This window comes from Chelonia mydas, chromosome 12 (genome assembly GCF_015237465.2).
Source record: "Chelonia mydas isolate rCheMyd1 chromosome 12, rCheMyd1.pri.v2, whole genome shotgun sequence".
Classification (NCBI taxonomy): Eukaryota; Metazoa; Chordata; order Testudines; family Cheloniidae; genus Chelonia; species Chelonia mydas.
The window spans coordinates 590,724-604,869 of record NC_051252.2 but is presented as its reverse complement, the minus strand read 5'-3'; the positions used below and the strand labels follow the sequence as shown (position 1 = coordinate 604,869).

The 14,146-nt window shown below is 52.0% G+C and overlaps 1 protein-coding gene across 6 annotated transcripts in view; it reads right to left on the bottom strand.

Annotated features, from left to right (window-relative positions):
- Positions 1-714: 714 nt before the first annotated feature.
- Positions 715-14,146, bottom strand: part of CFDP1 (craniofacial development protein 1) — a 123,931-nt gene continuing 110,499 nt past the window's right edge. For 4 of the 6 annotated variants that reach the window (XM_043525904.1, XM_037878269.2, XM_037878270.2 and 1 more), the window contains one exon: positions 715-1,601. In XM_043525904.1, coding sequence (XP_043381839.1) covers positions 1,511-1,601 — 91 coding nt within the window. In that variant the 3' untranslated portion in view covers positions 715-1,510. Of the gene's footprint in view, positions 1,602-6,378; positions 6,520-14,146 lie in introns of all 6 variants that reach the window. The other 2 variants (XM_037878267.2, XM_037878268.2) reach the window with 1 other exon arrangement.

Sequence of the window (14,146 nt, the reverse complement as noted above, 5' to 3'; positions counted from 1 at the left end):
TAAGGGTATGTCTACACAGGGCTCTGTCATGGGTTTAAGCACAAGCTGCACCTTCCATCCACACACAAATCTGTCTGACTGGGGTCAGCAAGCAGCAGGACCAGCACTAGGGGGCTGGGTCTGAGCCCACACCGTGCTGTGACTCAGGCCCAAGCCCTGTCATTTTGAAGTGTGGACACAGCTCAAGCCACATATCTGAGTCAGAAGGTCTGCGCAGTACAGACACGTTAGCGCAGCTGAGAGACCCAGGGCCAGCAACTGTAAACCCAGGTTTACAGTGCAGCGTGGATGCACATGCTCAGACTTGGAAACACTGAGTCCAGAAGTCCTGGGTTTACAATGCAGTGTAGATGTACCCTCAGTGACTTACTCTAGGGCACACAGGAAGGCGGTAACAGAGCAGAGAACTGAACCCAGGTCCCCTGAACCCTAGATTAGCACTGTAACCGCTGAGCTGTCCTTCCCCTCAATATTAGAGTCCCATGTGTGCAGACAGCATGCCACTAATCTTACGGCTGAGGCACTGCAGTGGGACCCAGCAGAACTGGGTTCACCCCAGACTCCTTGTTGCACCTTTCACCAGCTCCCCACCTCTGAAATGGTGTCTGTCTCATCTGCTTCGATTGTAAGCTGCTTGGGGCAAGGACTGTGTCTCCCTAAGCATATGGAGTGCCCAGCATGGGACAGAAATGATGAGACACATGCCAAACACACGACAGCGCAGGGATTGAATCCTTTATTAGTATGACCGACTGGACGCGAGCCCTCCCCCACCTGCTGCTGCTCTCACCTTCCTGGGGAGACTGAATGGAAATTAGACAGAGGGAGGTTTTCTTGTATAAAAAAAAATAAAATCACAAGAACACCCAGACCGGTCAGAGTCGTGTGGAGGAAGGCCCAGCACGGAGGGGCTGGGACCTAGCTGGGTCCACAGGAAGAGTGGAGCGAAGGGCTACAACCCGAATTCCACAGCCCGGAGCACCCTCGAAGAGAGGCTTCGACAGCAAAACTGCTGGGGCATCAGCAGAAGTCCAGTCTGTGCTCCGCGCATGGGGTGAACCTTGATCCCCTCGTCCACTTTCCCAGGCTGCTGGGCGCTGGTGCCCCGAGACAACCCACAGGCAGGGCAAGGCCTTGTCTTTAGGCAGGAAGCGGCCAGCTCCAGCAGCCCATGCGTGCTCCGTCTGATTGCGCCCACTGTCAGCAGCGTTAAGGGGCTGGGAGAGGGACACTGCCCATGGCTTTCGTGGGGACTGGCGCTCAGAGAGTTCCCATCAGGATCATGCCAGTAGAGATATGCTGCTGCCATCGGCTAGGCAATACACCCCCAAAGTGCCCCCACCTGCTGACAAACCCCCTCCCTGCCTTTACAGTAAAAGGAAAAACCCCACAGGATATACAGGTTGAGTCTTGGAGAGAAAAACTGTTTCTGCATTTTGTTTTCAGCAGCTGCCAGCTGCCGGCCGGTTCTTGGATACAGAGGGAGGAGCAAGACGCCCTTGTGCCAGTCTCATGGCTTTGTCTTGCTCAGTCTGATGTCACGCTCGATTTCAAACTGCCTGTGATCCACACGTTCCAGAAACGCTTTCCTGTCGATGTACCTGCAGGAGAGAGGGAGGCCGAGAGAAGCAGGGTCAGCACAGACTTGCCCTGGAGGGACGCCAGGCTTGGAGCCTGCAATGTGGAATGCTGCCTTGACTGAAAGGTCCTGGGAGCATTCCAGAGCAACTCCCACATGTCCCCAAGTGGCCAAAGCGAACAGCTGGGGGTGAGCAGTGTACGCTACATGACAAACCCTCCTGTCTATGTCTTTACCCAGCCTCCATTACTGAGCACCTCGCAATCTCTCCCGGACTTCCCTCACCCCCCGCCCCCCCCGGAATGCAGGGCAGGGCTGTTCTCCACATTGTACAGAGGGGGAACTCCAGCACAGCCAGACTAAGTGACTTGCCCAAGGTTGCCCAGGCAATCTGCAGCTGAGCAGGTAACAGACCCCAGTCCACCAACCTAGTACCCTAACTACACCCCGCTCCCCCTCCAGATTATTTCCCCATCTCCCGAAGCTCTCACAGAAGTGCCTGAGAACACTGCTGGCCAGAGAGACAATGTCTGCAAAGCACTTTGCCATTTGTTAATGAGCTGAGGCTGTATTATCATACACTCTGCCACAAACCCGACTACAGCTAGCCTGGGGGCTGCGCTCCTCATTAGCCTATCACTGGAGCGAAGCGGGAGCTGTAATTGACTCATCACGCTCGTTTGCCTTTTGTTCCACTGTGGAACACGTTCAGCGCTCAGCACGAGGTCACTGCACTCAGCATGGGGATGCCACGACAAGCCCAAGCCCCAGGGCCACAGAGGAGTGGGTTTGCTTGGGTCCTCTCACATCGCCCCCCTGGATAGGCCTGGCCCACATAGCGGGCAGAAAGTGCTCACCCCCTGCAGAAAGCCAAGCTCCAAAGCCACGGCGAAGGTTGCAGCGGAGCCAGCCACAGGGCAGCGCGGGAACAAATATCCCAAGGCTCTGCCCGGCTTAGAAGCTATTGGCTGGCTGAGCTGGCTCTCAGTCTTCTTCCCAGGGCAGCTGGCCAGCAAGCAGAGCGGCACAGCCGGCATCCTGGGTGGCAGTGAAGGCAGGGACAGAAGGGCTACGGAGGCTGAGCCCTAGGATGGTCCCGCCAGGACAGGAGGTAGCTCGTTGGCAGAGGGCTGGGAAGCTCACTCTGCTGCTGCCCCGGCTGTGCCTGCTTTCAGACTGCAGGGACACTTGGCTGGCAGCCCCCGTTCACAAGCACTCAAGGTGCGATAACAGATTTCTCTTCCCTCTTGCAGTGACTGGCCAGCATCAGACCTTCCCACTCAGAAGGTTCGGTGAGCAGCTTCCTCCAAGCGCAGTGCTATCTGGCCTGCCAGCAAGCCTGCACATTCAGGGACGTGTCTTTGCCCCTTCCAGCCCTGCCCCAAAGACAGAAGTGCTGTGCTGCATCTGGGGCTATCCTACATGGGTCTGCACCCTGATGACAGACACAGGTCAGCTCTGGGTAAATGTTGCCGAGGGGTAGTGGCCCAGCATGCTAGTCCTGGTCTCTCCCCTGGGGGGACCTGCCTGCAGAGCCCGCTTCACTTCACAAGTCCCAGTAGTTGGGCTGCCTCTCCCAAGTTCCTGTTTCTCACCAGGCACAAGCTGCCACTCAGCTTGAGCCTCCTCTCAGTGTCTGCTCAGCTAAGGCCTGGCCCAGCAGCGGCGGGGGCTGCGAGTCAGAGGTGAGGCGCACGGCACAGCTCACTCGGTGGGGGTGGCCACCCATGCTGGGTGCACTGCAATGGAGTGTGGGAAATCTTGAAAAGAGCCCCCGGGCACTGTCCCCACCCTATGCCAATGGCACTAGCCCTTTGCTTCCGAGAGAACAAACTTCCAGTCACAGCAAACAATTCCGCGGGGCGAAGCTGGGAGGGCTCAGAGCAAAGGGAACCCAGGGGCACCCAAGAGTGAGGCATTCTGCCATGACAGAGCTTAACTGCTCCTGGGTTGGGCTCTCCCCTGCTAAAGAGCGAGGTCAGAGGGCCTTAGGGATCAAGTGCCTGTGAATGCCTGCGAACGCTCCAGGAGGCAGGAAGAATGGCGCAGCAGCAGCACCAGTGAGAACTTCTGCTGAGTCAGGCTGGCCCTGGGGCAAGGGGCAGGAATGGTACCAGCCAAGGGGTTAGCCAGACGACATGGCCCAGAGCTGAGCGAGTCAAGGGGAGCAGGCCCAGTGCAATTCTAGGAGCTTGTTGGACTCTCCCCTGACTGCTGCCCATGGCTCTGGCATGCACCCTCTCACCTGAGAGCTGAACAGCAGTCACCGAGTGGACCAGCCATGGCTTGTGAAGGAGGTCCACGGGGCCCAAGAGTTATCTGGCTGCGAACAGAAACTAGAGGCACTTCTAGACCAAACACCCACACTGGCGCCCACACCCCAACACAGGCAAGCCTGGGGGTCAGCGTGGCATACGGGCATCTGTACTGAGACACCTGGGTGAGGGGCCACATTTACAGAGGCAGCTCAGTGGGCTTCACCTCCCCTAAACCACCTCTGGAAAATCAGCTCTATCCAGGTGCCTAACTTGAGGGCCCCGTGCCTGGAAATTCTGGTGGCAGTGAGGTCTTCTGGCTTAGACATGAACAAACTACCCCTCCCAACCTCATTGTGAGGTGGGGTTCGGGTTACCCCTTGCTGCCAAGGGGTAATGGATACAGAGCAAGGTCCCGCAAGAGTGGGGATTCACACTCAGAGCATCCTGGTTCCTGGTCATGTACCCAGCCAGCTCCACCTCCTGTGATGTGCAACCCCCCCTTAGGGGGAACGTGCCAGTCCACAACGAAGCATTTGGTCTGCCTGCCTTGGCAGCTCAACGAGAGGCATCGGCTGGGCTTGTTCAAATCTGCATTCTCCACCAGGCTCCTCGCTCTTATCTGCATCTCCTTCCCCTCCTCTAACGTACGTGGGAAATGACCAGGCACGAGGCTGGGACTCGACAGATCTGAGCCTCTGCCACAGGCTCCTGGCATGGCCTTTGGTGAGTGCCAGGCTAGCCAGGGTGGTGGCTGAGACAGGCCTTGGGACAGGTCCAGGTTGGGGCAGTCTGTCAGAACTGCAGGCAGCTGGAAATTCTCCCGGCGCGGCAGTCGAGCAGACTGGAGTGGCTGCTTTTATTAGGAGCCTAGAGACCTGCCTTAGGGTCACCTGCTTAGGTGGTGGACTGGCTGGACCCTGGTTGACTGGCATGGCCTATCTCACCCCAGGGAGCTACTGAGGCCCAGCTGCTCACAGGCTCCTAACTCCTGTGACTCGGTTCCCCATCGGCACAACGGGGCAAACCCTGCTGCCTTTCTCCCTGGCTTTCTCGGCTGGCCTGGTTAGTTGTAAGCCTAGCTGTGGATCCAGCCTGGCATATCTGAACACCTCCCAGCCAGCAGCGGATGAGAGGCAGGGCAGCACTAGCCCCATTCACAGCTAGGGAGGCCCAGGTGGCCTTGCCCCAGGTTACAGAGAGGCGGTAGCTGAACTGGGCACTGAACCCAGGTTTCCCGCTCCAGTGCCCTACCTCAACAACCCGTTTGTTCCACAACCGTACACGGACACTAGGCCAAGGGGGTCCCCATCTCCTCAGGGGCCTTTGCTGTAATCAAATAAAGCATAACAAAATGCAGAGCACAAAGGATGCTGGGAGCTTTTCCCCTCCCCAGACTGATGAAACTGCTCACCTGCAGCATGGGAGGTTTGCTGGAGATTATCTTCTAGCTTATTCACTCTGCCCCGGGGCTGTGGGGAGAAGCTCAGGAGAGCTCCAGAGAACATGGCTGCAGAGGCACTGAGGCCACATGAGCCTGGGGTTTTGTAGAAAGCTTCGGGCAACAGGAAAGTCACAGCAGCAGTTTGCGCATGTCACTAGGAGCCCTTGGAAGTCCGGCCTTCACATCTAGGAGCATTTCATTGTGTTTTTAATACTGGGGAACCAATGAAAAACAGCTCCAATGGAAATGTGGGAATGCCTATTTGTTACATTTCACAAACCCCGGCCTGGCTGCGGGCCAGGACAGTGCTGGCACCCAGCCTCAGAGATCCTTGAGGACTCACCCCTCTTGGGGCGGGGAGCTTTTGGGTTGTTCAGCATCCACCCCTCTACTCAACGGAGACGTGTGAATGGCAGGCAGCCCCACCCTGCCCATGAGCGATGATGCCAGGCTGCTCCCTAGCCTGGCAAGGGGCTAGATTTAGGGGTGATGAATGGTGGTGTAAATGATATCCAATGGCAGTGGGTCACAACAAGGGCACAGGAAATGAAGTAATACAATCTGCACTGACAGAGGAGGCATGGGCTTTGGTTAAGGCACTGCACTGGACTAAAGAGATGCGAGTTCACCCTTTGCTTTCTCCGTGCCTCAGTTTCCCATTTCCACACTGGGAATAACAGCACCTCCCTTCCTCGCAGAGCTGTGAGGAGGAGAAATCCGTCGGTGCTTATGGGGCTGACAGCACTGACCTCCTTTGCAAAGCACTTTGAGATCCGCTGGTGAACAGTGCTCGATAAAAGCTAGTGGTTATTAATTATTCCTGGGAGGAGCTTGGATACTGCGATGTCGAGGGGCACAGGAAAGAATCTGGCATTTCGAGAGAGAGTAAAACCAGGGTCACTTAGAGTGGGGAGGAGACAGAGTTAGGGGTGTGGCTTCATCTGATCCCTGCTGCTTTTCTGATTGGGTTTGATCACAGTGCTCCTGAGAGTCTCATCTCTCTGGTAACCTTCAGGCAGCCGTGGGAATGGTTCAGGTATGTCTACACAGCTGATGGCAGGTGCTAATCAGAGCATGGCGTTGATTTCGCACGCACTTACCCATCAGCCTGCTTACAGTCCAGGCATGTAGGGATTAAAGAACCAGCACCAGGGACAGAACGATGCCATCCCTCCTGAATGTAGAACGGCTCCAGTCTTCTGTCGTTATCAGATCCCAAATGTAGCTTGTGGAGGTAACTCCTTACAAGAACCACAATGAAGGCATGTCATTTTGTGCCACAAAAGCTATGTCTACAGAGCAGCAGGGAGGGGTAATTCCCAGCGTGGGTAGATAGATGTGCTAGCTCTCCCCGGGCTAGCCCCTAAAAACAGCAGTGTGGCCACAGGGCTAGCTGCTTTAGTACAACCCCATTCAAGATCCTAGGCACATACTCGGGCAGCTAGTTAAATCCAAAGCAGCCTGTGAGGAGTCACAAAGGGAGTTCACTAAACTGAGTGACGAGCAACAAAATGGCAGATGAAATTCAATGTTGATAAATGCAAAGTAATGCACACTGGAAAACATCATCCCAACGATACATATAAAATGATGGGGTCTAAATTAGCTGTTATCACTCAAGAAAGAAATCTTGGCGTCATTGTGGATAGTTCTCTGAAAACATCCACTCAGTGTGTAGTGGCAGTCAAAAAAGCGAACAGAATGTTAGGAGCTGTTAGAAAAGGGATAGATAAGACAGAAAATATCACATTGCCTCTATATAAATCCATGGTATGCCCACATCTTGAATACTGTGTGTGGTTCTAGTCACCCTATCTCAAAAAAGATCTATTGGAATTGGAAAAGATTCAGAGAAGGGCAACAGAAATGATGAGGGGTATGGAACAGCTTCCATATGAGGAGAGATTAATAAGACTCGGACTTTTCAGCTTGGGGGATATGCTAGAGGTCTATAAAATCATGACTGGTGTAGAGAAAGTGAACAAGGAAGTGTTATTTATTCTTTCACACAACACAAGAACTAGGGGCCACCAAATGAAATTAATAGGCAGCAGATTTAAAACAATGAAAGGAAGTTCTTCACACAACACACAGTCACCCTGTGGAACTCTTCGCCAGAGGATGCTGTGAAGGCCAAGACTATAACAGGGTTCAACAAAGAACTAGATAAGTTCATGGAGGATAGGTCCATCAATGGCTATTAGCCAGGATGGGCAGGCATGGCGTCCCTAGCCTCTGTTTGCCAGAAGCTGGGAATGGGCGACGGGATGGATCACTTGATGATTTCCTGTTCTGTTCACTCCCTCTGGGGCACCTGGCACTGGCCACCGTCGGCAGACAGGGCACTGAGCTGGATGGACCCTTGGTCTGACCCCTTCTGGCCACTCTGATGTTAGTTGAAGCCCCTGCTTGTGCCGCTGCAGCCACCCTGCTGTTTTTAGGCGCTCGCTGGAGCAGTGCCAGTGTGTGTGCGTCTACCCAGGGCGGAATGACACCTTCCAGCTGCCATGCGGACATGCGCAAAAGCGAAGCCCTAAGAGGGGGCCTCTATCCTGGGAAGGGACTGGTGAAATTACCCCACAGATCTGTCCCTGCCTCACAAGAGCCAAGGTAAGGCTACATCTCCAGTGCAACCCCCCCTGGCAGCAAGTCTCAGAGCCTGGGTCAACTGGTACGTCAGGCTCATGCTACTGGGTTAAAACAGCAGTGTAGATGTTCCCGCACAGACTAGGGCCTGGGTTCTGAAACCTGGCGAGGGGAGGTAGGTCTCAGAGCCCGAGCAGGAACGGCTACACAGTGATTTTTAGCCCAGCAGCTCGAGACAGTCAGTTGGGGTGGGGTGGAGGTTTGCAGTGTAGATGTTCCTGGAGCTGGAATCATAGAAGATTAGGGTTGGAAGAGACCTCAGGAGGTCATCTAGTCCAACCCCCTCCTCAAGGTCAGCTCCCAGACTACTGCACTGGGCAGCACAGCATGGGGAGGAGGTAACCAGCCTGTGGAGAAAGAAGTGGTTTGGGACTATTTAGAAAAGCTGGACGAACACAAGTCCATAGGGCTGGATGCGCTGCATCCGAGAGTGCTAAAGGAGTTGCTGGATGTGATTGCAGAGCCATTGGCCATTATCTTGGAAAACTCATGGCAATCGGGGGAAGTCCTGGACGACTGGAAAAAGGCTAATGTCGTGCCCATCTTTAAAAAAGGGAAGAAGGAGGATCCTGGGAACTACAGGCCAGTCAGCCTGACCTCAGTCCCCGGAAAAATCATGGAGCAGGTTCTCAAGGAATCAATTCTGAAGCACTTAGACGAGAGGAAAGTGATCAGGAACAGTCAGCATGGATTCACCAAGGGAAAGTCATGCCTGACTGATCTAACTGCGTTCTATGATGAGATAACTGGCTCTGTGGATGAGGGGAAAGCGGTGGACGTGTTGTTCCTTGACTTTAGCAAAGCTTTTGACACGGTCTCCCACAGTATTCTTGCCAGCAAGTTAAAGAAGTATGGGCTGGATGAATGGACTATAAGGTGGATAGAAAGTTGGCTAGATTGTCGGGCTCAACGGGTAGTGATCAATGGCTCCATGTCTAGTTGGCAGCCGGTATCAAGTGGAGTGCCCCAAGGGTCGGTCCTTGGCCCGGTTTTGTTCAATATCTTCATAAATGATCTGGAGGATGGTGTGGATTGCATCCTCAGCAAGTTTGCAGATGACACTAAACTGGGAGGAGAGGTAGATACGCTGGAGGGTAGGGATAGGATACAGAGGGCCCTAGACAAATTAGAGGATTGGGCCAAAAGAAATCTGATGAGGTTCAACAAGGACAAGTGCAGAGTCCTGCACTTCGGACGGAAGAATCCCATGCACCGCTACAGACTAGGGACTGAATGGCTCGGCAGCAGTTCGGCAGAAAAGGACCTAGGGGTTACAGTGGACGAGAAGCTGGATATGAGTCAACAGTGTGCCTTTGTTGCCAAGAAGGCCAATGGCATTTTGGGATGTATATGTAGGGTCATTGCCAGCAGTTTGAGGGACGTGATCGTTCCCCTCTATTCGACATTGGTGAGGCCTCATCTGGAGTACTGTGTCCAGTTTTGGGCCCCACACTACAAGAAGGATGTGGAAAAATTGGAAAGAGTCCAGCGGAGGGCAACACAAATGATTAGGGGACTGGAACACATGACTTATGAGGAGAGGCTGAGGGAACTGGGATTGTTTAGTCTACGGAAGAGAAGAATGAGGGGGGACTTGATAGCTGCTTTCAATTACCTGAGAGGTGGTTTCAAAGAGGATGGATCTAGACTGTTCTCAGTGGTAGCTGATGACAGAACAAGGAGTAATGGTCTCAAGTTGCAGTGGGGGAGGTTTAGGTTGGATATTAGGAAAAACTTTTTCACTAGGAGGGTGGTGAAGCACTGGAATGCGTTACCTAGGGAGGTGGTGGAATCTCCTTCCTTAGATATTTTTAAGGTCAGGCTTGACAAAGCCCTGGCTGGGATGATTTAGTTGGGGATTGGTCCTGCTTTGAGCAGGGGGTTGGACTAGATGACCTCCTGAGGTCCCTTCCAACTCTGATATTCTATGATTCTATGAAAGTAGGACCAACCCCAACTAAATCATCCCAGCCAGGGCTTTGACAAGCTGGGCCTTAAAAACCTACCCGTTGAGCCTGACAATCTAGCCAGCTTTCTATCCACCTTATAGTCCACTCATCCAATCCATACTTTTTTAACTTGCTGGCAAGAATACTGTGGGAGACCGTATCAAAAGCTTTGCTAAAGTCAAGATAGATCACATCGACCACTTTCCCCATATCCACAGAGCCAGTTATCTCATCAGAGAAGGCAATCAGGTTGGTCAGGCATGACTTGCCCTTGGTGAATCCATGCTGACTGTTCCTGATCACACTCCTCTCCTCCAAGTGCTTCAAAATGGTTTCCTTGAGGACCTGGTCCATGATTTTTGCAGGGACTGAGGTGAGGCTGACCGGTCTGTAGTTCCCTGGGTTCTCCTTCTTCCCTTTTTTAAAGATGGGCACTATATTTGCCTTTTTCCAATCGTCCAGGACCTCCCTCGATCACCACGTTTTCAAAGATAATGGCCGATGGCTCTGCAATCACATCAGCCAATTCCCCCTCAGCACCCTCGGATGCATTAGATCTGGAACCATGGACTTGTGCATGTCCAGCTTTTCTAAATAGTCCTTAAACTGTTCTTTCACCACTGAGGGCTGTTCACCTCCTTCCCATACTGTGTTGCCCAGGACAGTGGTGTGGGAGCTGACCTTGTCTGTGAAGACTGAGGCAAAAAAAGAACTGAATACTTCAGCTTTTTCCACATCATCTGTCACTAGGTTGCTTCCCCCATTCAGTGAGGGTCCCACACTTTCCCTGACCTTATTCTTGTTGCTAACATACCTGTAGAAACCCTTCTTGTTACCCTTCACATCCCTTGCTAGCTGCAACTCCAGTTGTGTTTTGGCCTTCTTGATTACACCCCTGCATGCTCGAGCAATATTTTGATACTCCTCCCTAGTCATCTGTCCAAGTTTCCACATCTTGTAAGCTTCCTTTTTGTGTTAAAGCTCACTGAAGATTTCACTGTGAAGCCAAGCTGGTCGCCTGCCATATTTGCTATTCTTTCTGCACACCGGAATGGTTTGTTCCTGCGCCCTCAATAAGGCTTCTTTAAAAAACAGCCAGCTCTCCTGGACTCCTTTCCCCCTCATATTGGCCTATTCCTTCTTGCGCAGCAGCAGGATTGATTAGGACAGTCCACACAGTTTCACCCGTGCACACCTAATGAAAGCTAGGGGGCTGTGCATGGGTCACTCAGTGTAGCAGCAGGCCCGAGAACCCTTTGGGCAGAGTTAGCCCACCCTGACTCCGATTCCGGGCTGAGTTTGCACGGCTGGCAACAAGGACCAAAAAAAAAAAAAAGTCAACGTGTCGCCTGTAAACGGAGCATGTCTGATCTGGAGTCCCTGAGAGATGAACATGGAACCCACAAACCCATTTGTCCACAGCCGCTTTTCAGAGCATATGCACGCAAAACAAGAAACTACAGGAACTAACAGCTCCCAGCCTGCCACAGTGCAAGTTGGACAAAGACCTCAGAACAGGAATTCAATGAGAAATAGCGCTGGAAACTCACAACGACATGGAATTACTCATGCTAGGGAAGGGTTGTTTTTTTAAAAAATAACTTACATTGCCCAATTCATGATTTGCTATAAATAACCTGCAATAATGGAAGTGGGGTAACCATGAGCTATCTCAGATAAAGGCACATTTGCTGTAAAGGAAGTCTCTGCTAATGAGGAGAGCTGATAGTTCCCTTTGGGAAGATTTTATTGGCACTTTGGGTCCCCTGCCAGTCACTTGCAATCACACAGTGTGACAGCCCCAGTTTTGCCTGGGACACAGAGAGGAGGAGAGATCTAGTGCAGATCCCCTGCTGGGGCTGCCCTACATAACGTGGCACAGTTAAGAAGCTGTGCCACATGTTCAAGTTTATAAAATATGGTCGAGTGACAGATTTACAGCAAAAAGGATGTCTCCTCCCCTGCTCCGTCTCAATGTCTCCTTTTCAAAAGCAGGACAGGCCCTGAGGATCTGACAGAATCTGGGTTGCACACAAACCCACATTCCATTGCTGATGAAAAATAAACCCGCGGATTGAAAATTGATGACGAGGGGAGGAAAGAGACAAGGGCAGGTTAGACGTAGCCGGAGGGTATCACTTGTCCCCTTTAGCTTTGGGATTACAGCAGGCTATGCTGCGGAGGGCAGAATGAACTGTGTTATGAAAGGAAGGAAACTGCAATTCCGTCACTCAGCCAGAACAAGAGTGCTGATGGAGCAACTTCTAACAACTTGAGAAAGCAAGCGAAGGCCCAAGGAGCTGCCCTGAGATGTGAACGGTGACTTTGGCAAGGTTATTTTTTTTTTAAAGGAAGAATTTCTTCCCCCGACCATAAGACATACGATTACTATTTCTATAGCTTCTCGGGTTTGCCTGGTGCTTAACAATCTGGGCCTTGACTTGCCATGGGTGACGGAATGCTTTCCTAATCAGGTGGAACCCATCTTCAGTTACACAGCGAGATCTGCAGAGCCTGCCCATGTGACAAATGGCAGCAGAAAGATTAGTAAAAGACATGTGAAGCATGGTTCATAAGCACCAGGCAGGCACCAGGTACAGGCACCATTCCTCATCCTAATAGTTCTTGTTCGGATTTTTATAATGAGCTGTGTCAATTACTATCTACTGAATTGTGGACAAAGGTCACTTGACAAATATCTGAGGGGAGGGAGAGGACAGTAAAAGAAAAAGTGGCTCATAGAAAGTGGCCGGATCGCAAAAGCAGCCAATGACAGTGGTGTTTGTGTGATCTTGTGATGCCAGGCTAACAGCTGCAGTTTCACCCCCTTCTCACCCCCATCATTTACTAGTAGCTTTGGCTCACTTATGTGCTTGGTCTCCCTGCCTTTCTGCCTTGGAGGTGGATGTGATTAAAGTGAGCTGGGTCATCTGGTGACCCCCTGATGTTACGCATTTGACTAGTACTGATTTTTTTAAAAGAAGAGTCTCGTGTTTTCATGGCACCATGTTTCTCTTCTGTGTAATGACAAAGCCACCGGCTGATAGCTCAGTGGACCTGAGATCTGCTTGAGCAGTTAATAAGCAAGGCTAGTCAAGCTTGCAGATACTCTTAAAGATGCTACTCTGATTCGCTCATCTTTCCTGTGCACTGATCTCTTCTCCAGTCTTTAAAGACTACTGCACCAATGCCTCTGGAGAGGTTTGCCAGCGGTGAGTGAAGTCTATGGATATTCGTTTCCCTTGTACGTGTGCCAGAACAAGAAATCAGAACTTTCCAAGGAAGCGGGACATTTTCAGTTTGTAACTTCAATTCAGACGTCATCAGGACCAAGCAATTAAAGAGGCTGAAGGATCTTCATGATTTCCTGTAAGATTCTGTGTCCCCATGCTGCTAAACTAGTATATTTAATGCAATGATTCTGAAACAGCAGGAGCCCTGTTCAGCCCAGATGTAAGCAGGTGCAGGGTCACTGCAGTCAGTGGAGCTGAGCTGCACCCACATACACCAAGGATGCATTTCTAGGTAAGAAGAATGTCTAAGGGTTGGTAGAAGGTTCCAGAGCCTTTCATTTTATGCCATTGGTTTGAATACAGCCCAGATCAATAGCAGCCTAAAGTCCTGATGGCTGCCCAGTTGTCCATGTGGAATGAATTCTCAGGTGAGTTGTTAGTCCAGCTCCTGGTAAAAAAGTGTCCACCGCTTGGACACCACCATTTTAAGCAACTGGCACCACTAGAGGCAGCTACAGAGAGCTCAAAGGCTGATGGGCATGGAGATTCAACTCCCCTCTATATCCTCTTGAAGGCAAGACCCTGCAAAGCCAAGGAAGGGACGTTGGTGGGACTTTGTATGTAGGAAGCTGGCACTGCTCGTCATCTACCCATTCTGGGGAGCAGAGCCCATCAGAGAGCAGAGGGCTCTGGCACAGCCTTGCTTGCAGACATCTGTCACTCCTGGTGATGCTGACATATGCCATCTGAACTGTAAGCCTTCCTCAGAGGGGCTTTTCCCCAGAGGAGAAGTCCAGCTCTGTGCACTAACAGAGTTCGATGTGTTGAGATGTTTTGTCAGGTCTTGCACAAAAGCCCCTTCCCCACCCTGGTCTAACATCATCAGAGCCTGATAAATGAGCACCTTAATCTGGAGGGCCAGATCCACAGCTGGTGTAAATCAATGCAGCTCCTTTGACTTGCTCTGGCTTGATGGAGTGCCACCGACCCACCCACCCCCACCCTGCTCTATTGGCACCCACCTGTCTATGCTGGAGAGG